Raw genomic sequence first — 27326 nt, forward strand, 5'->3', positions numbered from 1 at the left:
CAAATTAATATTTATCTAAGAATTACTTTTTTGTTTATCAGTACCGAGATAGTCCACCACAAACTTTATGGGTTAAAGTATATGTTTGGCCAGCTTCAGCAACTGTCCTCATGCTTTTCCCCCTCCCCTTCTCCTATATAATTTATGGATGATGGTACTATTTTATGCCTGGGTTTAGGCCTTGTTACTTGAGGCTATACTCAAAAATTCCCCAGTCAGGAGGTTGATAATAAACATTACCTTCTGTTTTTCAGAAGCGAATGCAGCGGGTCGCATTTGGAAATATATGCAACACTGGTTAAGAAAACCTCTGTAATGGCGGCGATCTCCATTAAACTTGGGTGGGTGAGGTATATGTGCATTAGCATCATCTCGGGAGCATAGTTCCAGCAATTGTTTTTGCAGAGCACAGATCTCTTCGTGTTGCTTTTTCACCACACTTTCCAGTCCGGCAAGTTTTTCTTGGTAAGTGACACCGAACTCCTGCATCTCTGCAATTTGCTGCCTGAAAGGAGCCACAGCATTTGCTATAGTGGCCTCCATGTTTTAGACCAGGTTATTCTGTCACGATCATGCGTCAAGCTCGAAGACCAGTTGCTCTAGCAGCTGCAGGACTACCACCGACCAGGAGGATAGATACACAGGCAGTCACCTCGGAAAAGGGTTTTTACAATTTTTAATTCTATTCTGAATAAACAATGCTAAAAATACAAAACGAATTCAAAAAACGAATTGGTCCATTGACACCATATTGGACCAATTCGTTTTTGGAATTTGTTTCGTATCTTGGGCATTCCTTTTGTAGATTATGGATTTTGGGAGGGACCCCATGCAATTTAAAAAAAAATAAATAAATAAAAAGTTGACATGGGGTTCCCCTTAAAATCCACATCAGACCCGAAGGGCCTAGTATGGATAAGAGGGTGATCCCACAGTTTTTTTTTTCTGAATTTTTATTTGGCGGCAACTCTATGAACTCTGTTTACATTCAGCTGTCAGCAGGAAAACCCGCTGATGAGTCATGGGTTTTTAGGGATGCTGCGGCTGACTTCCTGGTGGAAGAAGAAGAAATAAAATGAAACTAAATTAATTTTAACTAAATTCATTACTATTGTAATTCGGAGATTTGGATACAACCGACTCTCCAAGTAACCAAAAATTTGTCTAAATTTAGATTCAGACCGAAACAAATTGCAGATGCTGCCTAGCTGTAGCATCTGCCGGGCTGTGGCCTGTTCCAGTGCTGTCCGGCAGCCCTCAGTGACAGGCAGCACACAGAATCTGGGTTGAGGGCTCACTTGAGCTGGCTGTGAAGTGTGTTCTGCAGCGGCCTGTTGCTGTGCTGTCCCGCAAAAAGCGCACCACAGCACAGCAGATGCGAAGGGGAGGTCTTTAAAACAGACCCAGAAGCCGGAACAGGAACTGGATGAGGGCAACAATAAAGCCTGTGTAACCGCCCCCCCCCAGTAAATTATTCATTTGGTTTCTGCCATTTCTCCCTGGTGGGTGAGCAGTGATGTGTGAAAACTGCATACTACAGCCCTGAGTTCCCAGCCAACCCCAGGCATTGGGACACGGGGCTAATAATTCCCAATGAGCAATACGAGACCCAGGGCTTTTTGGGGGACTACACGGGGCTATACCCTAGGTCAGCCCCCTACCCCTCCTGTTGCTGTTGTTGATAAATTTAACCACTTTAAGACTGGGCCTCTTTTTCAGACTCGGTGTTTACAAGTTAAAAATATTTTTTTTTGCTAGAAAATTACTTAGAACCCCCAAACATTATACATTTTTTTCCTAGATAATAAAATCTCCATTTTTTTTAGATAATAAAATGGCGGTCATTACAATACTTTCTGTCACACCGTATCGTGTCACTACCGACAGCTCCGGTAAGCGACGGAGGGCACTGGATCGCGGCGGGAGGGGGGCCCTCTCCCGTTGCCGATAAAAGTGATTTTGCAGCGAATCCGCGGCAAAGACCACTTTTATCTTGTACCGGACTGCCGGCCGAACATGGGGATACCGGGGTTGTGGCAGCTAGCTGCTGCCATAACAACGATATCCGTCCTCAAAGTAGGGATGTACATCGGCGTGCGACGATCCGGAAGTGGTTAAATAGCTTTTAGATAAGGTTCTTAGCACACACAACATACAGGGACATTGAAAATAGTAGTGACATAAACACACACACTTTGAACTGGATAGTGCATCCAGTTCAAAGTGTGTGTGTTTATGTCACTACTACATAGTGTTTATGTCACTACAGCATTGTAGTTTCATAGTTGGTAAGGTTGAATAGACACCAGTGCGGTGTCTATTCAACCTTACCAACTATGAAACTACAATGCTGCACATGTAGCATGTGGTCTTGTCTCAGCAGAAAGTCTCCTCTGCAGCAGCACATGTCTCTCAGGCTCACTCCTCCAGCAGTGGAACCAACAGCAACAACTCAACCTCTGTATACAACAGCACAGTATGCACAGTGGCCAATCTTTTACTCCATAAGGCCCAGAGCAGTATACACAGGCTTTCAGGTTAACAGCTGTCTGTATGTAGTCTTGGGCTGACTAGCATACAACCCAGTCTAGCTCTTTGCTCTCCTGAGCACACAAGGAAACTCTTACCAGGCTATGTGTAGCAGCATTCTCTGAGTCCTGTATGCAGACTCGCTGGGCTCCCAGTGCTCTCTTCCCAGATTCCAGAGCTCTCTTCTAAATCCCAGAGCATTCCTCCCAGATTCCAGAGCTTTCTCCCAGCACCCAGAGCTCTCCATCCCGATTCCAAAGCACTCTTTTAGACCCCCAAGCTTTCCCCCATAGCCACGTGGGTCCCCACTTTTCTCCTTGGCAGGGTTAAAAGTGGCCATCAGCAAATCCAGGTCCTCCTGGCTATTTGGTAGGGGTGGGTCCTGATCCTTGCCTGCACTAACAGACAATCGGTGCTCAATCCTTCCTTTTCACCCCTGTGGTTGCCATTCAAGCATACTGCAGTGATTATTCTCTGTCATTGTTACTGGACTAGATTTAAGGAACCCAAAAAAGGACGTTAATCTGATATTCACCAAATATTCACAACAGGTGAATCTTCCTGATGCATATGTTTGCCATTTCTCTGCATATTATGAAAAAAAATATATTAAGGGTATTTTTAAAAACAAATTGCCAAATGAAGACCCCATATGTGAAAATCATTTTTCCAAACTGTTAAAAGTTATTGTTGAGTAAACTGGTGCATACCAAAACATCACAATTTAGACTAGTCGCCAAGGTTTTGATCACCGTGGGACTTAAAGGGGTTAACCCATTCACTGCCACCAACATCAAGGGTTACAGCTGCACAGGACCAATTGTAGCTGGCCAGCTTAGTAACACTTACGTCAGCTCCATTCCCTTCCACTATAAGTTCATGGAAGCTTTAGTGACAGTTCACTTATAGCAGAAGTGGCCCTTTGATCTTGCTTGATGTGGTCTCTAGATTTGACAGCCCTGCAGTGTGTCCTTTACTTTGTTGCCTGTCCCTGATCCTCCCAGATGTGTGCCTGCAATCTGTTTGCCTCCACAGCTGGCTGTTTCCTGTGTGCCCTTCGGTCCTCAACCTCGGCTAAGCCCCCCTCCCCACCGGTATAAATAGCAGGGTAGCAGGTAGAGGATTAAACCATAAGCACACAGTGGGGAGGATCAGAACTGTTTGGGATGGCAACAAGTATTGGTAAGTATTTCTCATATATTCACCTATCCCCTGACTTTCTTTTGGGTATGAACATGGGGAGTAATCATTATTGAGCAATATGGTGTTCATTCATAAATAAATAACATGTATACTATCCTCTCCCTTTTGTGAATGAACATGGAATGTTTACTAGTAAGTGCAGGAAGGCAGAAAAAATATAAACTAATACAGTAAATAACAAAAGGATAAACAAAACAGCATCCTCACATACACATAACATACATATACATGTGCACTACACACTAAAGCCCCATCCACACCAGCAGGCAGACATGGTGCTCTGTGTCAGCATGCTGCAGTGTGTCGTTACAACCCATCACAGTGCTTTCATTTTTCATTTTCTTTAAAGTGCAATCATTCAACCTGTAACGCATTGCCACTCATTGTAATGCACCGCAATGCAAAAAAAGTATACCTGCATCATTTTATTGCGATACAAACCAATGCAGCACACACCATCATGGGCGTTACCACAAAATGTAAGTGTGCCAACCTCCATGTTTTTAGCATACGTTGCTTGATTACAGATTTGTGTAACTTTAATTTTCACAAATCTGCAAAAAAAGGTACAACTTCAAATGTACAAATAAACTTGTTTTGATTAACATTTGGGACAGAGTGACAGCTTTCAGGGTCGCTGCTGAAAGTAAACATAAGGACTCTAGTTGATGTCATTTACCACATATGGTCATGTCCATATTTGGTCAATAACGTCACCTGGGATATTCCGGTTTTCCTAGTTTTAGCTGTAGTGAAGCAATTTGTATTATTTTTTTGCAGATAATGTTCAAGACCCAAAAAGTCCATAACCTGATCCTGTGTTTTCAATTTATTTACACATGTGCACTATAAATAACACTATGAACAAAAGGTTAGATAAAATATATTTAATAAAAATACAACCCCTTCTCCTTTTAAATAAACAAACATTTACATGTAAACATATTATATTACAATATAAAAAAAAATTATAAAAAGTCTCTCAATCAATAAACAACTCTGAAAATAAATTCTGTGTCCAGCACAGAAAAAAAAATTGTATTCTCCCACAGCAGATCAACTCCTGTTCTACACAAGGCACTAAAGCCACAGCATTTTCTATACCAGTTTGGATTAGTAAATTACTTGTTTTGCACTTTCCTCCATTTCCTATGCCTGCAAATGGTGGGTTTATTATTGGTACCCAGAACAATGCATTATGCACAGAGCAACACAGATCTACCTCCTCATTTCTAACTCTATATTTAATGCTATAATAGAGCTATATTTTCTGCAACATACAGTCTTGACACAATGTCAAATATATATATATATATATATATATATATATATATATATATATATATATATATATATATATATATATATATATATATATATATATATATATATATATATATATATATATATATATATATAATTTCTTTCTTAAATAAGAGCTGAAAAAAGTACCAATTAGAATCCAGTAAATCGGCAGCTGATCACCATTTCACATTTCATTGGTTAATCGCTGTGAAAATGAAGAGCGATACTTGATGATTGGCAACTATATTTAATTACACTTTGCACATTACTCTTTGGGCTTAATCTAATAAAGAGTAGGGAATGTTCATGTTGCTCAGGGGTCTCAAAGCTTTTAAAAACAATAGGGCCGGTTCACTGTCTGTCAGATAAATAGAGGGCTGGACTGTGGCCAGTAGTAGTAAAAAAAAAAGCCTGTTAGTGGAATAAAAAAAAAATGCCCCAGTGTCAGTGAAAAAATGCCTTTGGATATCAGTGTCGGTGGAATTAAAAAAAAAAAAAAAAGGTTCCTGTGTTGGCGGTCAATGAGAATAAAATCGGGATTTGGAAACTCCCCCCACATTGCCAAATTGGAGAGGCCAGACTTAACGTAATGCATAAAGTGAAGCAATGTGCAATCATGTGCAGGATGAAGTAAACATTGCTCAGCTACATGAACATTATCTGCTTCTTTAGTAAATCATCCCCTCTAACATATTAGGCCTTTGACGTTCTGTAGAAATACAGCTTCCACTATGGAATATGGTAGCTTACTACAATTTAATATTTCTCTGGAGGGTAAGAGACACAAACCTAGGGAATAACAGAGGTCCTTAGGTAAGATCATTTAAAGTGGAACTGAACTAAAAAAAGTGAAGATTTACTATGGTATAGGGAACATTTAGAAATGTTAATTGTGCCTAAGCAGTACTTTAAAAAATATCTTTTGTTTGGGTTTCCCCTTGAAAAATAGCAGTGTAAATTTAGTAAATGAGGGTGCCAGGGCATTCCTGTGTCAAAACTAAAATAACTGTATATCTGCAGTGGGCGATCCAAAGCACTGCTGCCTCTGACTGCTAGTTTTAGGAGATTTGGTGTAAGATCTGGTGATGTCATTACTGTTCTGCTCACCGTTCTCTTTGCTGGGGGCTCTGACATAAGGAAGCAAAACCTCGCCTTTAATAAGATGGCCACCTGCACACAGACACATTATGAAACAAGGCAAGTCAATAGGGGTGGGGGGGGGGGGGGGGGATCAGCAGCTGGGAAACCAAATTTTGGTGATCAGTCCTTTGTCCTCTGTCAACCTTGTTTTTGTGCACAGCTTCTAGAGTTCAGTTCCTCTTTAAATCCATTACCATAATAAACAAAAAAAAATTCTCTATCTCAGTGCATCTTATCCAGAAGATACAGAAAGATAGTATGCCAGTCAGGCTTTGCATCCCCACCAACTTCAAGTTCTATAAGATTCTCACTTGTTTAGTGCTTATGTGGGCGCACAGTATAAGATACAGGTCAAGCAACAGAATAAACTGCCTACTTTACTCACATATTACCCAGGTAATGGGGGAAAATGGACTTCTGTTACTTCAGAGGCTTTATATTTAAAAACAAAGCAAAACAAATTGCTTTTCACAAATTGTGTATACATATAAGGACTGACATTTCTCTTGAAATACTGATGTATATAATGTTCTCTTTCTCATACAGAACAGTATCTGTTTCTTTTCCTGTAGATATCTGACAACCCCTATCCATCATAGAGGTGATATCAGCAGTAAAAGAAGTACATAAGAAAGCAAATAATTTGCTGCATAATGAAAAGCAGGCTGGAAGATGTGGTAGCCATTGGAAAATGGCTAATAATATAACAATAATACTAATAAAACCACAAACATATTATATATATCCTATTAAAACGTTCTCATGTGCATCTTTAAGAAAACATAATTCCTTCTGCTTCTATGATTTCAGTTACAGGTTATAAAACCAACAGGTGTCATTCAATTTTTTTGTCTGAGCAATCTGCTTCTTCTCAAATTACAAAAAAAAAAAAAAAAATGTGGTATTTACAGAAATATGACCAGCATTATGGGCCGCAATAGTATTTCTTGGGTAAACTCTCCGCTATATACATAACATTCTCCAGAAAATTAGTTTACTTGATACTGTCTTACTTTTCCAAGCAATTCCTCTGTGAAGCTTTTCACAATACATGTCATAGCATGTCAACGGGAAAAGTTTACCAATAAAATATACACAACTGCATAGCAGATACTTTTCACAGGAGAATGATAGTTCCCTCGGCCGAAGGTTATTTCTTAGCTGTAAGCCTGTCACAGGAAGAAAGGCTGCCTTAGGCTTTGTGTGAAGCAGGGTGCGTCTCCTTTACATGTATTAACCTCGTAGACGACAAGACAACCAAAGCATAATATACCACACGGCAACAGGAATTTGCAAGTTCACTCCTCATGTGCCATCTGGACAAAACGGGCTCTGGCGGTGAACAACCTCTAGGAAATCCTTCCTTGAACAGTCAGATCTGTCCTCTGTAGAAAAAAACAATGGTCAATGGCTGAAAGTGTTAATCTAAATTGTGTTTACTCAGCCAGCACTACCTGGAACTAGACATTCTTCACACAACTTTTGTGAGGGAGGTTGCAACACTCTCTGGGTTAATTCAGTTTATGCTGCAATATGAACTGATCTTTAATATTCAATGTCTACAGTCTTCAAAAACATGTTGTATACCATTTCTGTGCAGACATCATACACCTTTAGGGCTTTCACACAAGCAACAGTCTCTACCACCCTTTGAAAAGCTGTTTTTTTGTATTTTTTTTTTTAGTTAGTTTGATGGGGAATTTCGTACTGAAATATGTGTGCGACCATGAGCCAAGTGTTTGGCCTGCAGTTGCAGTGTGGTCTCAATGACCCCACAGCCACCTGTTAAATTTGCAGTGACTGCAAAACAAAGTGCTGTGGTCAAGGAACGTGTACCATCCATAATGTTAGGATTTAGTCAGGTGGTTGAGGAGGGAAGGTGGTAAAAATGCAGCTCAACCCCCTGTTTTAACCATCTCATTGCTGCCAATGTGATATGCCTTTGCAGGTCAGTTGTAAAACCACAGCACTGGGATTGATGTCCTTCACTGCAGATGTTGGTTCTGGTAGCATTGGTGTTTATAATCTCCAATAAAGTCAGCAGAGCAAACATCAACAGCCTTATTCAATAAAAAAAGTGCAAGGATCAAGCGAAGAACCCCTATGGCCACTAACATAAATTTTCTTTACTAAATAAGCTGAAAATATTGAGCAGCTTCTGTATGTATGGTAAGGAGAGAGAATCACTTAGGTAACTTTGCAGCTATTGATGTTCACACCAGGACCACATAGGAAAGGATTTTTAAAAGTCATTTTTAAATACATGATGTCAGCATTTTTCTCTATTCAAAAAAAGGGAGATCAAGGGGCTTCTGCCACAAGTCACCTATTTTTCAGAAGAGCACGGCATGACCATGGATGTCAATTTTTAACACCTTGGGGCAGATTTAAAAAAGGAGAGGGGATATTGAATCTGTTATGCTATGCAGTATTTGTCAAAACTGGAGTCTGTATTTTGCAGCCAATTCATAAAATCCTATCTACAATGTTGGGCCTGTGGCATCTCACTAAGTTCTCCCTGCCTATAGCACTGCAGAGAGAACTCCATTGACATTCACGTGACTGGGCTCTTCTCCTGGCAATTTTTTTTACAACTCCAATCCATTTTTTATTGTTCTTCAGAGACTTTGAATTCCCGGAGCAGCAGTATGCAATAAATATTTGCACTGTATTTGCAAATATGAATATAGAGATACTTTAAACCTTGTTATAAACCATGTAGCTTTGTTCTAAACCCCTTACAGATACTGCTGCTGAGGAAATACACAGCTATGGTAAAACCAGTGTTTTTTTAAGCAGGCCATAGACGGAGCAACTTTCTTCCTGCAACCAAGGGGAAACCGTCCCCACCCGGAGAACACAGTGATTACTGCTAGCGGCTATATTAGCTGCTACCAATACAAAGAAAGACCCATGCCACATCCAAAAATTCTAGTAGAAAAGAAAGAGGGGGTTACAGGGATATACCCTGCTAGTACTGGACTTTAAGGGTATGACATGAAACAAGAATCATAATAAAAGCTATATTTTATTTACATTTAAAATTCGAAAGAGATTTAGGAAATTACATTATGATATAAAAACCATCAAAAAATGTACTGTAATATGATACAATGAATCTTTTAAAACCTTCTATTACAATTATATCATATAAGCTTGAGGTGTACAGGTAGCTTAAGCCTCCAAGGGTCAACGCGTTTTGCCTAATTGCGTAGCTACTGCAAGAACCATAGGTTGAGTAATATATTCTGCATAGTATGACATGAATACAAATTAATATTAACATAATTAATTTCATATTGCATTTAAAGTTATTTTGTTAGTTCAAAACTTAATCAGATATAGCCCTATAGCGACATATGGAGGCATCAGAACGTCTGTGGGGCGGACACAGGGGTTATAGCTCCTTATGAATAACCTAAGGCATGTGGATCAATATTAGCCAAGACAACCCTAATAAAGGATACATAGATAGATGAGTGCACTTGTACTATGGCCAAAGGATGCCACAATGTGGGGTCCCAACCATGAGGGACCCCACACTGTGGCATCCTTTGGCCATAGTACAAGGTATATATGGTATTATTTTGATGGAGTATACCTGTTATTGGGTTACCCATATGATATATCGTTTCAGACATTTTCATGTTACGATCATATAGGAGCTTGGCTCTCCCAAATATTGTGTGTGGACTATCCCATCTGCTCAGACGGTGGTGGTGGCCGACTGTATTAAGACTATATACGACTCTTAATTTGATTGATACGTTCTTGCATAAACTTTGGTATGTGGTAACAGATTATTGAGCCACTATACTGAGTGACAAAATGTAAATGATAGAGATAGAGATGATAGAGATAGAGATGATAGAGATAGAGATGATAGAGATAGAGATGATAGAGATAGAGATGATAGAGATAGAGATGATAGAGATAGAGATGATAGAGATAGAGATGATAGAGATAGAGATAGAGATGATAGAGATGATAGAGATAGAGATAGGGATAGAGATAGAGATAGTTCATTTTAGTGTATGACTGCGAGATACTTTCCCGAAGAAGCAGGCTATGTCCCGTGAAACGCAACCTGTGTTTCATGCCACAGCGAGTCTCTCATCCCCCCATAGCCACCCCCTGTACTTGGAGGTAGTGGGAGCCATCAAAGATTAAAACATCCCTAGTGAGTATATGCTCCCTAATGATTTTATGCTCCAACATTATGTCTATGCTTGGGCCCAGGACCTTTTCGGTACCCCTTGTGCCCATCTGTAGGCTACCCTACAAAAACTGCCCTGAAACTTTCCTTTTCACAAGCACTTACTAGCAACCTTCCTAAACCTGTTCAATCCCATACTTTGAATTTAGCACCTAAAGCCAACACTACACACATCTTCACAGATGGAAAAGGGTGACGATTTTTTAGGACAACTAGCTACACCCACAAACACACAAGAGAACAAGAAACTAACAGGGAACCTAGACCCGTTTGTGGTCAAGGTGACCCCGAACACCTAGGTCTTAACATCATTATTCTATCATCCAACCCATTCACTCCAGCAGAGTATGAGCTCTTGAGTCTAGGCTTAACGTTCTGTCCCACACAAAAAATAGACAATTGTGAAATGATAAAAGGCATTAACCTCTTTGCACGCAAACTCACAATCGAAATAAAAACAACAAGGCTATGTTAGATCAGTGGAAAAGCTCCACAACTAAAAGATTTTCATGCATTGCGGGATTTCATGGAACTTCTGGATGAAAATGAGGGCACTCTTTCAGAACAGACCACATCCAACTCTCAGGATTTAACTGACATTATTAATATTATTATTATACAGGATTTATATAGGGCCAACAGTTTGTGCAGCACTTTACAACATGACATACGACCTTTATCTCCTCCCCCCGAATCAGGACCAAAAGAAATTGGACATGTTTCCACCGTTACAAACAAACCCAAATTTGTGGGTGTTTGACTCAAGTCTGTAAATAAATCACAGAAATTTAGAATAAAAGCTATTCTACCAGTAACTTAACGCAAGCACAAAAGGAGGTGTACGCTCACTAAACAAAGAGATAGTCATTAAGCCCTCAGATAAAGGGGGGAAATAATGGAAAAAGACCAATATGTGTTTTCAGATTCTGCGAAACCAAGATTGGTATCGCAAGATTCCGGTTAGTATGGTAGAAAAATTTCAAAAAGAATTCGGGCAGGTCCTGATAGATGCATATCATCAGGATATTATTAATAAAGATCTTTACAAATCAATCCTGGTTAAATATATTAAAATACCTGTTTTATACTCTACTGAAGACGCATAAAAATCAAACTCAACCCCCAGGTAGACCTATAATATCAGGAATTGGATCCCATACCGAATTGGCAAGCCGTCTGGTTGATGGTTATCTACGTCCCCACGTGATGTCATTACCATCATATATTCAAGACACCCCAGATTTGTTGAAACACCTGAAGGGTGTAATTCTCCCTTTGGAAACCCTACTGGTGGTCATTGACTTCAAAGTCTTATATAGCAGCATACCCCACTCAACAGGAATTAAAATCATAAGTGAATTTCTAAGGGAAAGAAGAAATGATTCATGGAGATAGTCAGTTTACCCTTACAATGTTGGAGCATATACTCACTAGGGATGTTTTCATCTTTGAAGGCTACCACTACTTCCAGGTACAGGGGGTGGCTGGCTATGGTGTTGTGCCCCCACCTATGACAACCTGTACCTGGGGGGGTGAGAGTGGTCCTTATTTACAAATGATACATTCTTGAAATTTTGGGACTCTATACTGCTGTGGCTAAGACATATTGACGATGTCATCCTATTTTGGACAGGTACAGAGGGAAAGTTTAACCCCTTTCCGACCGCCACATGCCGATATACATCGGCAGAATGGCACAGGTGGGCAAAATGGCGCACCCGTACATCCCTTCGTGTAAGCTGCCTAGCGGGCTTGCGCCACGTGAGCATGCCCATGGACTTCAGGTCCACGATCGCAGCAAGGAGAGGCAGAACGAGAAATGCCTATGTAAACAAGTCATTTCCCTGTTCTGCCTAGTGCCATGACAGGGATCTACTGCTCCCTGTCATCGGGAGCAGTGATCTCTGTCATGTCCTAGGTAGTCCATCCCCCCCTACAGTTAGAACACACTGAGGCAACACAGTTAACTCCTTGATCTCCCCCTAGTGTTTAACCCCTTTCCTGCCAGTGACATTAGTACAGTAATCAATGGCTATTTTTAGATCTGATCACTGTATAAATGTCAATGGTCCCAAAATAGTGTCAAAAGTGTCCGATCTGTCCACCGCAATCCTGCTAAAAATCGCAGATCAATGCCATTAGTATTAAAAAAAAAATAAAACTAATAAAAATGCCATAAATCTATTCCCTATTTTGAAGACGCTATAACTTTTGCGCAAACCAATCAATATACGCTGACTGCGATTTTTTTCACCAAAAATATGTAATAGAATATAAATCGGCCTAAACTGAGGAAGAAATTTGTTTTTTATATATTTTTGTGGGATATTTATTATAGTAAGAAGTAAATAATATTGCCTTTTTTCCAAAATTGTCGGTCTTTTTTTGTTTATAGGGCAAAAGATTAAAAAGGTGATCAAATACCACCAAAAGAATGCTCCATTTGTAAGGAAAAAAGGACGTCAATTTTGTTTGGGTACAGCGTCGCACGACCGCGCAGTTGTCAGTTAAAGTGGCGCAGTGCTGTATCGTAAAAAATGGCCTGGTCATTAAGGGCGCAAATCCTTCCGGGGCTGAAGTGGTTAAGGAGTTCATGATGGCCCTTTGATGACAAAGATTTTAACTTAAAATGCACCATGGATTTTCATCCACGGGTAGTGAAATTTTTGGAAATTCAGATTACAAAACAGAATGATGGCTCCCTTGATACAGCACTCTATCGAAAGCCTACAGCAGAAAACACTCAGCTTCACGTGGAGAGTTTCCATCCAAAACCATTAATACGCAGCATCCCGTTTAGCCAATATCTCATACTTCGGAGAATATGCTCTAATGAAAGTGATTTTGTCTCCCAGGCTAATGCTCTGGGAAATAGATTGCTTCAAAGTGGATATTCCAGAAGCTGTCTTAAAAAAAGCCTTTAACAAATTTAAAAAAACTATCTAGGGAAGAAGTACTATTTAAAAAGAAAGAAAAAACAATCTGATGTGGTCCGTCTGATTTCCTCATTTAACAAACAGCACGGGCAGGTGAAACACATTCTCCAAAAACATTGGTATCTCCTAACTAATGATCCTATCTTAAATAAGAACTCCAGAGACAACCATGATGTGACTTATCGCAGAAGACCCTCAGGGATAGAGTAACGAGAAGCCAATTTGAACATACACAAGTGTCTGAATTCAATGACGACATCCGTGGTACTTGAAAATGTGGAAGTCGTGAGTTCTGTCCATGGATCTTCCAAAATCAAACACTATCTCCCCTATGGTAAACTCCATGCAGTCCCTCACCATGTCAACTGCCAGACTATTGGCATTGTATATATCATAGTTTGTGTTTGTGGAGCCTTTTATATAGGCAAGACAAAACGTCCCTTTGGGCGCAGAATCAAAGATCATACATACTATATAACCACCAATAAGCTCCCCACACCTATTGGCAGACATGTTAACATTACCCATAAATGGGATACAAGTGTCATTAAGTTTGCTGCGTTAGAACGCATTATACCAGACCCCAGGAGGGAGATGTTGACAAGAGGATTTTGCAACGTGAAACCAGGTGGATACACCTTATACATGCAATGGTGCCATTAAGTTTAAATGAAGTTATCAGCTTCAAACCTTGTCATATCCTCACCCTGGAGGCTGTGCTGGCTACTACATTAGTTAAATTAAGACATGCCGCTGACACGATGATACTGTATTACTTTATATCATTATTATGATGTAATACCCCATTGACATTGGTGCATATAATATACCCATAATAGATTCAGTGTCAAGTAAAATACACAAAATGTGGTTTGATCCATTATGATGCATGCTTATTGTCTGCAGATTACCTATATACTTTGTTATATGCTTCAAAATTAGAGCTTCGGCTTTATGGAGGCAGATGGAGACATTGTAGTCAGTTTGGGCAGACACCTGTTCCCCAGAACTCCACTGTGGGAGTGCTTGTTGAGCCTTCCCCTCCAGCGAACCTCGGTGCTTACTCCACCTCGAGCACCTAGCAGGCTTTGGGTCGTTTGCCGCCCCATTGGGCGAGGGAATGCAAGCCTCCGGATCGTGACGGCTCCCCTGCGAATCCGCTTATGCGCATGTGCGGGTGTAAATGGGGACGTCATCTTCCGGATTTTCGGCTGGATGTTCACACAGTGTTCGCGGGGGCTTATATAAGTTCCTCTACATGTGGTCCTACCTCGCTGGTGGCATCATTGTATGCATCTTGTGGGGGGACACACAGTAAGTAACCTTTGATCTTCTGGATACCATCTTTCTTTATTGACTAATCTCTTTATGTATACCATATCCTTCAGGTGGTTGGCTATTGCTTCATAACCAATGGATGTCTCAGGCTGCATTCACACTTCAGCGACTTGAATCGCAGACAGATTTGCAGCAAATCTGCCCACGATTTGAAAGTGCTGATGTGTGTATGGCAAAGTGAAGGACTCGCATTTGAGAGGTCATTGATTTACATTACACCTCAAATCGCAATTAGCGGCAACACGCATCGCGGGAAGCATGCTGCCGGAAAGTAGCTCCTGAACTGAGTTTTTTGGGCGACATGCCTTCCACAATGTGTGTTGCCGCAAAAGCAGCATGATTTATCGCGGCAGACCCACGCTATGATTTGAGATGTCATTCAAATCAATGGCATCTCAAATGCGAGTCCCGCGATTTGCCATTCACACATTGGCGCTTTCAAATCGCGGGTACACATATATATATATATATATATATATATATATATATATATATATATATATATATATATATATATCTATATCTATCTCTAGATTCATGGGTATTTATCTGGTACATAGCCCTCCTTTGGGTGTTTAAACACTATATAACAACTATATACATCAAAGGAAAATCCTGGGAGTCATACATCGAAAACCACCTGTTTAAAAGTATGTATTCATATTCACCCTGAAGTAAATCTATTGGGTCCTTGGTCCTTTAGACTACTGAGATATAGATTATATATATATATATATATATATATATATATATATATATATATATATATATATATATATATATATATATATATATATATATATATATATATATATATATATATATATATTTTCAGTGCACTCATCTATGTATTCTTTATTAGGGCTGACTTGGCTCATATTGATCCACATGCCTTAGGTTATTCATAAGGCACTATAACCACAGACGTTGTGATGCCTCTAATATTTCGCCATATGTCGCCGTAAGTGCTGTATCTGATTACTTTTTGAACTAACATAATAACTTTAAATACAATGTGAAATTAATTATGCTATTATTTTGTATTCATGTCATACTATGCAGAATATGATACGCAACCGATGGGTCTCGAAGAAGCTACGCAATTCAGCAAAACGCACTAACCCTTGGAGGATTTAGCTACCTGTACACCTCAAGCTTACATAAGTGTAATAGAAGGTGTAAGGTTTATTGTATCATATTACAGCACATTTTTTGATGTTTTTATATCATAATGTAATTTCCTAAAGCTCTTTTGAATTTTAAATGTTGTAAATAAAACTAAACCTTTTATTATAATGATTCTTGTTTCATGTCATGCCATTAAATTCCAGTACTAGCAGGGTATATCCCTGCAACCCCCCTCTCTCTCTTTAGCCGCTAGTAATAATAACATGTAAAATCCAACAGGCTGATTGTACCCACTTTGATCGAGCGATCAACTTGGGTTCATTCAGCCTGCCCATACATGTTCCCTGCTGAACTGGCCGAGATTTGAACCATCTATGGCAAGCTTTAGAGAATGATCCCCACTGATGGATAAACAGTGATAATAGCAGCATAATGACAAAATGGGACAACATGTCAATACTGCAAATAAAGCTTTTTTATGTATGTTAACAAATAGGACTTACCTCTACATTTATACCTAAACAGTCTCAGGTTCACACTGCAGGAGCTAGGGGCCTAAAAATAAGAAGGCATATTGGCGTTGTTAAAAAGAGTAATGCGTGGCAAAAAGAATGTACATGTAGTAATACCTTTCAAACAAATAAATGAAATAGAAAATTCACTTACCTCAGTTCATGCAACTCTTGTACTTGTTCTCTATTCAGCTGTCGTATTAGACGCTGTATGAAAAAAAATAAAAAATAAATAAAATATATATATATATATATATATATATATATATATATATATATATATATATATATATATATATATATATATTTGCAAATTCTTTAGTAAGATTCTACAAACAAGTGGTAAACAAAATATTAATTTGTATGGTTGGAGAACACCAAAGGCAAAGAATTAATGAAGATTTTGATTTTTTTTTTATGTTTATTTTGTCTTTATTGGGGAGTTTTTCCCTCAATACCTGCCATGATGAGGAAACATAAAACATGACAGTTGTTCAAACTTTTCCCTCCCCTTTTTAAAACTAAAAATATGTTTTGGTGGGTTCTTGTGCTTTAACTGTACTACAGTGCAGAAAGCATATTACTGTAATAAAAAGGCGATGAATGTACAACGTAGAGACACATCTCACTGTCACACACAGTGGAGCTCATATTCCAGGGGCAACGTACACTGCAGTGATGGGGTGACACCCAATGCATGTATAATCATGTTCTCTACATATTTATTATATGAACTAGGAAGCTAATGTGAATTTGAGCCATGTTTTAACCCCCCCCCCCCGCAGATGGGTTTTATATGACAGTCACAATGCTTCACTCATGACCACGGCAAAAACTACCACACAGGACGCGACCCCTTCATGTGTACGGGGAAGCTCTGCAAATGCCCTGAACGCAGCTATGGCACACATTTGTAAAAAAAGAGGTTAAAGCAGGTGGTGAGTGGGTGTCACATTGGGGGTGATTTACTAAGGGCAAATAGACTGTGCACTTTGCAAAGTGCAGTTGCACCAGAGCTTAGTAAATGGGCATAAGCTCTGCTGACTTATATCATCCAATCGTGTGCAAGCAAAAATGCATTTTTTTAAATTTTCCTTGCAAGTGATTGGACATTCTTTGCAAAAGTGAAGTTTTACCTCATTTACTAAGCTCTGGAGTAACTGCACTTTGCAAAGGGCACAGTCTATTTTCCTTTAGTAAATCAACTCCATTGTCTCCTCACCGCCTGTAAATCGCCTCCAAATCTAATTGCCAATCACTCTTCAGAGGAGCAGTAGATTTAGACGCAAGTCTACATCTACCCTAAGAAAAATAACAGATAGCGAAAGTTATCTGTTCTCTAGGGCTTACATCACCAAAAATATGTTAAAAAGTATGATCACGAAGCCTATGGCAGCTAGGCTGTTTATTTAGCAAACAGCACAAAACTATGATAAACATCTCTCTAAGATAATATGCTCCCACACGTTCTGCTGCGCATAAGATGATGCGGGTAATTCAAAAGTGATTCAATGTAAAGGCTTAATTACACAGGCGAACAGTCCCCTGAAGTGGCTGAGCTGTGTTTAGGTGGGCCATAGAAAGTAAATAGGAACACATTGACTGTACGGACTTGTATGCACAGCCAGGTGTGACAGACGCACAGGGACAGGTCTGGATGCACATGCTCTGCGTCGGGGCCCATGCACCCATCCCTGCGTATCTGTCAAACTTGGCTGTGTGGGTGACTCTGGACAACCGGTGCACTCTGTTTCTATGGGCCACCTGCATGCAGCTCAGAGGTGAAAAAAGTAAACAAACGGCTCTGCCTGCTGCACAGGAATGAGTGCCCATATGAATGACCCCCAAAGCTGAGAAAAAAATAAACATTTCATAAAAAAGATAAGTATATATTGAATTAAAAATTGCAACATTCTTCTGTTAAAATAAAATAAAAAGTAAAATTTGCTACATATACGTTGTGAGCTAGAAGAAAACGTTTAGACAGTTTAAGGGAACAATCAAACACAAATCACCTAGACTGACTGTATGACAGTCCTTACCCCCACTGATTTTAACCGCTCTAATACTTAAAGCAGAGTTCGGCCTTGTGGAAATTTTTTTTAGACCAGCAGCTACAAATAGTGTAGCTGCTGACTTTTACTATATGGACACATACCAGTTCAGGGAGCCCGTGATATCAGCACCCCAGACGATCTTCAGATCAACTGTTGGATGCTGCCGCCGCCATTCCAAGTAAGGGAACCTGGCAGTTAAGCCTTTCGGCTTCACGCCAGGTTCCCTACTGCTCATGCGCAAAGCCACAGTCCGGTCTCCTAGAAGTGGGGAAGGGGACCTTTCAAAAACAGATCCCCTTTCCCCGCTCCCCCCTAAAAGGTGCCAAATGTGACACCGGAGGGGGGGGGGGGGAGCAATTAAGTGGAAGTTCCACTTTTGGGTTGAACTCCACTTTACGTTCTGCCCAAGCTAGGTATATGTATTTGATTCTCCAGTTTTTTCAAATATCTGCATATACTGCAACCAGGTTTCAGCTTTCACTGCACTTTTCAAAGCATACATTATGGTTGGCTGCTAGGGGTAACTGAATACAGCATCATTACACGCAAGGAAAGTATTTGCAGACTAACTCCTTAAAGGGCCACAGAACTCTAGAACCACTAGTAACTTTTTCTATGCAGGCATCATGTTTACCTGGTCCTTCACTCCATGAAATGCTCTTTATCAGTGATAATTCCACAGATATTTATCATTAAAAACACCAAAGGCTATGCAATCAAATGCAAAAAAATCTACACTATAGAAACCTCACAACCAGATTATGCTTTGTAGAGTCCAAAAAACAAATTACCATCAACTGTGGAGGGTGTGTTTCTGCTATACGGAAAGTATTCAGACCCCCTTAAATTTTTCACTCTTTGTTATATTGCAGCCATTTGCTAAAATCATTTAAGTTCATTTTTTTCCCCTCAATGTACACACAGCACCCCATATTGACAGAAAAACACAGAATTGTTGACATTTTTGCAGATTAAAAAAGAAAAACTGAAATATCACATGGTCCTAAGTATTCAGACCCTTTGCTGTGACACTCATATATTTAACTCAGGTGCTGTCCATTTCTTCTGGTCATCCTTGAGATGGTTCTACACCTTCATTTGAGTCCAGCTGTGTTTGATTATACTGATTGGACTTGATTAGGAAAGCCACACACCTGTCTATACAAGACCTTACAGCTCACAGTGCATGTCAGAGCAAATGAGAATCATGAGGTCAAAAGGAACTGCCTGAGGAGCTCAGAGACAGAACTGTAGCAAGGCACAGATCTGGCCAAGGTTACAAAAACATTTTTGCTGCCCTTAAGGTTCCTAAGAGCATAGTGGCCTCAATAATCCTTAAATGGAAGATGTTTGGGATGACCAGAACCCTTCCTAGAGCTGGCCGTCCGGCCAAACTAAGCTATCGGGGGAGAAGAGCCTTGGTGAGAGAGGTAAAGAACCCAAAGATCACTGTGGCTGACTGAGCTCCAGAGATGCAGTCGGGAGATAGGAGAAAGTTGTAGAAAGTCAACCATCACTGCAGCCCTCTACCAATCGGGGCTTTATGGCAGAGTGGCCCGACGGAAGCCTCTCCTCAGTGCAAGACACATGAAAGCCTGCATGGAGTTTGCTAAAAAAACACCTGAAGGACTCCAAGATGGTGAGAAATAAGATTCTTTGGTCTGATAAGACCAAGATAGAACTTTTTGGCCTTAATTCTAAGTGGTATGTGTGGAGAAAACCAGGAACTGCTCATCCCCTGTTCGATACAGTTCCAACAGTGAAGCATGGTGGTGGCAGCATCATGCTGTGGGGGTGTTTTTCAGCTGCAGGGACAGGACGACTGGTTGCAATTGAGGGAAAGATGAATGCAGCCAAGTACAGTGATATCCTGGACGAAAACCTTCTCCAGAGTGTTCAGGACCCCAGACTGGGCCAAAGGTTTACCTTCCAACAAGACAATGACCCTAAGCACGCAGCTAAAATAACGAAGGAGTGGCTTCACAACAACTTGGCTGTCCACCAACGTTTACCATCCAACCTGACAGAACTGGAGAAGATCTGCAAGGAGGAATGGCAGAGGATCCCCAAATCCAGGCATGAAAAACTTGTTGCATCTTTCCCAAAAAGACTCATGGCTGTATTAGATCAAAAGGGTGCTTCTACTAAATACTGAGCAAAGGGTCTGAATACTTAGGACCATGTGCTATTTCAGTTTTTCTTTTTTAATAAATCTGCAAAAATGTCAACAATTCTGTGGTTTTCTGTCAATATGGGGTGCTGTGTGTACATTAATGAGGAAAAAAAATGAACTTAAATGATTTTAGAAAATGGCTGCAATATAACAAAGAGTGAAAAATTAAAGGGGGTCTGAATACTTTCCGTCCCCACTGTACTTGATATTTTATGTGATCTTTCATGTCTTCATACTGCACAGTTATTGGTAATTGTTGTTGGTCTGTTAGGTAAAATCTGACTGTTTGTGGTATTCTTTGTATATATGTTTACTATGTAGTAACTGCTAATATGGAGAGTATGTGAAGCCAAAACTTTTTTTTTAATCTTATGCCGCGTACACACGATCGGTTTTCTCGTTGGAAAAAGATATGACGGCTTTTCCGACAGGATTCCGCTCAAGTCTGCCTTGCATACACACGGTCACGCAAAAGTTCACTGAAATTATGACCGTCAAGAACGCGGTGACGTACAATACTACGACAAGCTGTGAAAATGAAGTTCAATGCTTCCGAGCATGCGTCAAATTGTTTCAGAGCATGCGTAGGGATTTTGCGCAACAGAATTGCCACAGACGATCGCATTTTTGGATAGGAACTTTTCCCCGACGGAAAAATTGAGAGCATGCTCTCAATCTTTTGCTGGCTGGAATTCCGCCAGCAAAAGACAGATGGAGCATACACAGTCGCATTTTCCGATGAAAAACTCTCATCTGTCTTTTACGGGCTGAAATTCCGATCGTGTGTACGTGGCATTAGAGTAGAGTAGGAATGGTTTAAACCCCTCTCGGGTTGTTTAATATGCCTGTGTCGTGCTGGGCAAACTGTCCACTTCCTGTATAGGAGACAATCAGAAAATGAGAGAAAAATCCCTCCAAATTTAATGAAATTCCCAACTTAGAGTGCTTTTATAGGAACACGTGTCCCAGCTGGAGGATTTCCACCCCACTTCTTGCTCTGTGACAACTCCTAAAAGGTTGGATTTCCCATCTTTCTGTGACACTGGTCACCATAACAAATACACAGGTGAATCTCCCCAGTGGGGATCTGACAGGGGCTTTCCAGCTATATCCAAAAAACAAATTTGCTTTTTTATACAGTTTAATAAGCGGAAGCACAAAGTTTAGCAGATCTTGCCCTGCAACAATGTAGCTGCATTTAAGATAAAATTGTTGAACCCTCTGAGTATTTAAAATATTCCTTTCAAGTATGGTGTACATAAAAAAAAATAAATAAAAATGCCCATTGTCACTCACCCGATATCGATACACGGAATACAGAAGTCCACACAGAAACAATATTGCCAGAATGCTTGGAATCATGACCAGGAATAAGTTGCTGTTCTGTCTTCCATGGTGACGCTGTTCTGTTTCAAGGATAGGGAGTGGATTAGAGCCATGAACAGGACCAGCACCTCTATTTGCCCTGTCCTCAGATATAAAAGCAGCTAAATTTTGCTCTAGTTGCTGATTGTTGTATGTGTACCCTCCCTCATGTGCTATTAACTTTGGATGTAAAGAAGCCTCTGAAGGTAGTGACTGGACTCCAGAGACAGGGGGAGGCATTTTAGTATCAGAGCTGGCAGGCTTAGTTGTTACCACAGCAGGGAAAATGTAAGAGGCAGCCCAGCCAAGGTTTCTGATCTCATTTTTCTGTTGCATAGCTTGAAGAGATTTAACGGTAGGAGGGATGCTTGAGGTTAGTTGAAGCAGCATTGTAGTACGGTCATCACTCATCAGAACTGGTTGAGGATGTGTTGATACATATACTTTTAAAGTCTTATCCACATTTTCAACAGAGCGTCGCACTTTGGTTACAGTGCTTGATGACTCTACGGTGGGCTCCGTGCTGGGCTCATAATATTTCTGAAAGTTTGACACTGAACTCTGTGAAACAATATTGAGTTCTGTCGTTTCCACTAACTCACCAACAACGGGTTCTGTGACAGAAGTTACCGGTAATTCTCCTGTTTGCTGAGAAAAATCTTTGTTCAGAACTGTGTTAGTAGTAGACAATGTTTCAGCATGTGAGCCATCAGTTTTTAAACTTGCCATGTTGAAATGCTCAGGATATGTCCTAGTTTGAGACAAACTCGTGGTGTATGCTGATTCAGTGATACCATTATTAAATTCCATGCCACTGAATGAAATGTCCATTTTGGTACGTGGAGACTCTGGGCCTGAGACCAGACGATCTGTGGTGGCAGCATGCAAGTGATCCATGATGGTGGTTAAAGTCTGTACTTCAGTTGGTGGACTTGTTAGGATGACTGATGACAGTTCTAAACTCTCTGAGGAGCTCTGTTGAGGATTTTCTAAATCAGTGCCACTCGTATACTCTGTAATGGAAACTGTACTGAAGGGGATGATGGATGCATATGGGCTGCTCTTAATTTCTGACAAGTTGCTTAGGGATTTTTGAGTAGATGTAGCAGAAGCAATGGGTGTTGTTGGGGAAGGACAAGCACACTGAGGACCTGCAAGATTCAAAGAAAGAGGTAGAGGCTTTGATAAAGCCCTGGTCTGTACAAATACTATAGAGATGTTAAAGTGGTACTGAGTTTGTTAATGTGACACAACAGACATGTTAGCAGCCTTGGGTAAGTTATGATGAGATCAAAGACATGTTAAAAGAAGCAGTGGATTTGTTAATGGTGCTAGGTGCAAGTCAAACATTTGGGGCCTTATTTACTAAAGTGTGAAGTACAGCAAAGTGCATTGAAATTAAGTTATGCTGGGCAGAATGTATAGTTTATGTAGGAAGTCAAATGCTTTCATTTCAATTCAGATTGCATTTTAGATGTGTTGTAGACGAGCTGACTCTTACCAACTTCTAAGCTACCTCTGCGTTCCCACTGGTGTGTATGGGGAGTAAAGCAGTTATGAGGCAAACACATGTCTGTGTACAATACCTAGAAATGTGTGTACTTTTTCAACATCCAATTGATTGTAGAGGAATTTTTAAAAATGTAAGTTGCTTCTTTTTTACCTTGGATTGGATGTTTGAAGTGAACACGTTTTAGCTCACTTTACATTTTAGGAAATCCAGCAAAGGATCGCTTAAGCTTACTGTACTTCAAGTTTTAGTAAATCAGACCCAAAGACCAACATCCAATATTCAATCTTGTATCATGTTTTAACACTTAAGCTGAAAACAGTATTGGTAAGCATAGCTCTTGATGGTATTATCAATCTTACCTTTTGCCGAATGGTCATATTCTTCCTTGCACATCCGATACTCCTCAAAACAGTTAACTTCAGATTCTAAATTTGCGGTAAAATCTCGAAAAATCACAAATGACGTTTTTATTCTTTCCAAAAGCTGGACAGGGTTCAAATCAATGTTACGTGAACAGGATACTAGGTCTTCCTAGTAAATTAAATAAACAGAGAAATTTTATTTTAATTACTAAATAATAGTTGCAAGGCACACATTTTCATGTTTCATTTTCAACGTGAAATATACAAAGCTAAGAAATATTAACATACAAGCTGTTCACCATGAATTTGTTTAGGATATACTTGTGTCGCTCCTTTTAGAACGGTTCCATAGTACAGAAGGGAGGCGACTTGTCAGGCGGCTAGGTCGCCTGACAAGTCGGCCCTGTGTGAACCGGCAGTTAGTACAACAGAATTTTTTTGTAACCTTGGCCAGATATGTGCCTTGCCACAATTCTGTCTCTAAGCTCTTCAGGCAGTTCCTTTGACCTCATGATTCTCATTCTCTTATATAGACAGGTGTGTGGCTTTCCCAATCAAGTCCAATCAGTATAATCAAACACAGCTGGACTCAAATGAAGGTGTAGAACCATCTCAAGGATGATCAGAAGAAATGGACAGCACCTGAGTTAAATATATGAGTGTCACAGCAAAGGGTCTGAATACTTAGGACCATGTGATATTTCAGTTTTTCTTTTTTAATAAATTTGCAAAAATTTCAACAATTCAGTGTTTTTCTGTCAATATGGGGTGCTGTGTGTACATTAATGAGGAAAAAAAATGAACTTAAATGATTTTAGCAAATGGCTGCAATATAACAAAGAGTGAAAAATTTAAGGGGATCTGAATACTTTCCATCCCCACTGTATATACACACTAATATATATATATATATATATATATATATATATATATATATATATATATATATATATATATATATGTTTGGGGGTTTCAAGTAATTTTTTTTAGCAAAAAATATTGATTTTAACTTAAGAAGTGTCAGAAGAAGATTTAGACTTTAAGTGGTTAAACTTCCTGCATTTACACTTTGTTTAAAACTTGGCAGATTGGTTATTTGTTTACACAGAGAAGTTTATCCTTTTGATCTAAGAAGGAAGTTAGTTGTAATGTTTCAAGTTCTAAACTTGGCAGAATGCCCTGATGCTTTCTTTTGACAGCTGAGTGAGCAGATAATCTCTCCACTTGTTTATATGAAAGAATCGGCAAACTCAGCAGGACAGATCGTCAGAGGGGGTGAATCGAGATCACGATTTTTTAACGATTAATTGTGCAGCTCTAGTTCCAAGTAATTTTCTACCAAAAATACAGATTTTAACTTTGTAAGAAAAAGGTTTAGTCTTTAAGTGGTTAAACTTCCCTCATCTACAGCAGAAGTTCATTCTTTGATCTAAGAACAAAAAGTAACAATGTTTATAGTTATCTACCAGCACTGACAATGTTGTGATAAACTTGGCAGGCTGCCCATTTTTTTCTTTTGACAGCTAAGTGAGCAGAGAACTCTCTACACTTGTTACAATGAATCTGGAAATTCTGATTCTGAGATTAATTGTGCAGTTCTACTCTGGAGTCTATATTACTTTTAATACAAGAAAGTATTTTGCTAGCTTTAGAAACTTGGCATTGCATGCTATTAAGTCCATGATATACTAGAACACCCAGATCCTTCTCCATTATTTAGCATGCGTTTAGATTTCAGTGCATAACTTAACATTTATCAACTTTAAACTGTCACACACAGTTGTCCAAATAGTGCATTGAAGCAGAAGTAAACTCTAAATCAACATTGATTATTTTTAATCTTTATGCTGCTAGCATTAGTAATTAGATAGGAAGGTACAGTATATTTTTTAATCTTTATGCTGCTAGCATTAGTAATTAGATAGGAAGGTACAGTATATTATATTTACTTGTTTCAACCTTTTTTTTTTTTTTTTCCCCATTTCTTCAGTTGCTTCCTGGTTTCTGACCTAGGCCGAAATTATGTCATATATCACAAGAGTCCTCATGGGCATTATTTTTTTTCTTTCAAATGCAAGAGGGGAGGAGAGACTTCTGCGTGCATGCCAGTGCTAAAGGCAGATGGATTTTAGGAACTAAGTGCTACATGAATCATCTGTCCTTACTCAAGATGGCTGTGGCTAGAAATGCTGGGTGGGGCAGACAGTACAGTTACAATCTAATTCAATACTGGAGGAATCAGAGGGCCCTGCCCACTAGAGCTTACAATCTAGAAGGGAGGGTCAAGTGATACTAAAGGTAATAACTGTGGGGGGCGATCTGATGGAGAAAATAAATGTTGTAAGGTGGGGGCAGAATAGGCTTCTCTGAAGAGAAGGGTTTTGCAGGGATCATCTAAAAAGCACATAGCTCTATCATCTATAAACATAGAAATTGTACCTTTAATCCCCATCTCTATATTGTTTATAAATAAGTTAAAAATTAAGGGTCCCAACTCCCAACACTGAACCTTGGGGTTCACCACAAATAACCTTTTCTAAGCAATATGGAAAGAACTTTACCTGTCTTAGGTCATCATTCTCATCTATACATTCCTGAAATCTTTGATCGTATAGGTCATTTAGCCTCTTAGTATAATTATAACTTTGTGAATTCGGTTTAAATTCAAGTTTTTCCAAAAGAGTAGAAAGCTGACTGATAACTCCTCTCTTGTAGCAATAGTCTCCCTAAAAGAAAGAAGCATGTAAAAATGTAATTACAAACTCCATCCAAATTCTGTATGTGGGTTTGTACACTGCCCCTGTACTGACACAGTATTCCAACAAAATCCCCAAAAAGTTTTCCCGCCTTCTGGTAAGATTGGCCTGAACACTAGATTATTCGATCCGCAAAGAGAAAGGTTAGTTTGAATAGTCCTGTGTGGTCACTGAATATATGACAAATAAAATAAATAGAAATCCATTATATAAAGCTGAACCTCACCAGAAATACCTGATCTTTACTTGAACAGAAGTGAAACTGTGCTCTGTCCATGTAGGCATTAAAATAAATGTGCTGCTTTGCCCTGCATTGGCAAAGCAAAGGTTCAGTAAAAGAGTAACATAAGAGTATAAAGGAAATGTGAACTGTAAGTATTTAATTGAATACTGAAGAGACCATTGATCACTCCCACCGTAAGACTGAGAGATCATCCACAGAACTAGGTGTGTCCTAATTTCAAAAACACGGATACAGTTTGACAAAACAAAATGTTTTTTAGGGCTTGATCACACTAGTGGTTGGGGGGGGGGGGGGGGGGGGGCTGGGGGCAGTAAAACCCTGTGGCTAAGCCGTGCTTCTACCAATCCCCAAACGCTACCCCCCTTTACCTGCAGTGGTCGGGTTTTACAGTGAGCAGCAGTAAATATATGTGCAGGACAACACATATCAAACTATAACACAAACGATGCAGCGCTTAAAGAATTAATACATACCATATACTTGATAGAATATGCAAAGGTTAACAATAAATCATAAATAGTGTAAGGAAAGTCGATAACCCCTTCCCAC

At 39.6% G+C, this 27326-nt stretch overlaps 1 protein-coding gene across 1 annotated transcript in view; it reads right to left on the bottom strand.

Annotated features, from left to right (window-relative positions):
* Positions 1 to 5314: 5314 nt before the first annotated feature.
* The window catches only part of CSF1 (colony stimulating factor 1), a 35950-nt gene continuing 13938 nt past the window's right edge, over positions 5315 to 27326 (bottom strand). Inside the window, exons 4-9 of the mRNA XM_073615884.1 lie at positions 26339 to 26503; positions 23775 to 23946; positions 21834 to 23053; positions 16462 to 16514; positions 16299 to 16350; positions 5315 to 7562 (exon numbers count right to left, since the gene is read on the bottom strand). Of these exons, the coding sequence (XP_073471985.1) occupies positions 16329 to 16350; positions 16462 to 16514; positions 21834 to 23053; positions 23775 to 23946; positions 26339 to 26503 (1632 nt within the window). The 3' untranslated portion in view covers positions 5315 to 7562; positions 16299 to 16328. The remainder of the gene's footprint in view (positions 7563 to 16298; positions 16351 to 16461; positions 16515 to 21833; positions 23054 to 23774; positions 23947 to 26338; positions 26504 to 27326) is intronic.

This window comes from Aquarana catesbeiana, linkage group LG02 (assembly GCF_042186555.1).
Source record: "Aquarana catesbeiana isolate 2022-GZ linkage group LG02, ASM4218655v1, whole genome shotgun sequence".
Lineage (NCBI taxonomy): Eukaryota > Metazoa > Chordata > Amphibia > Anura > Ranidae > Aquarana > Aquarana catesbeiana.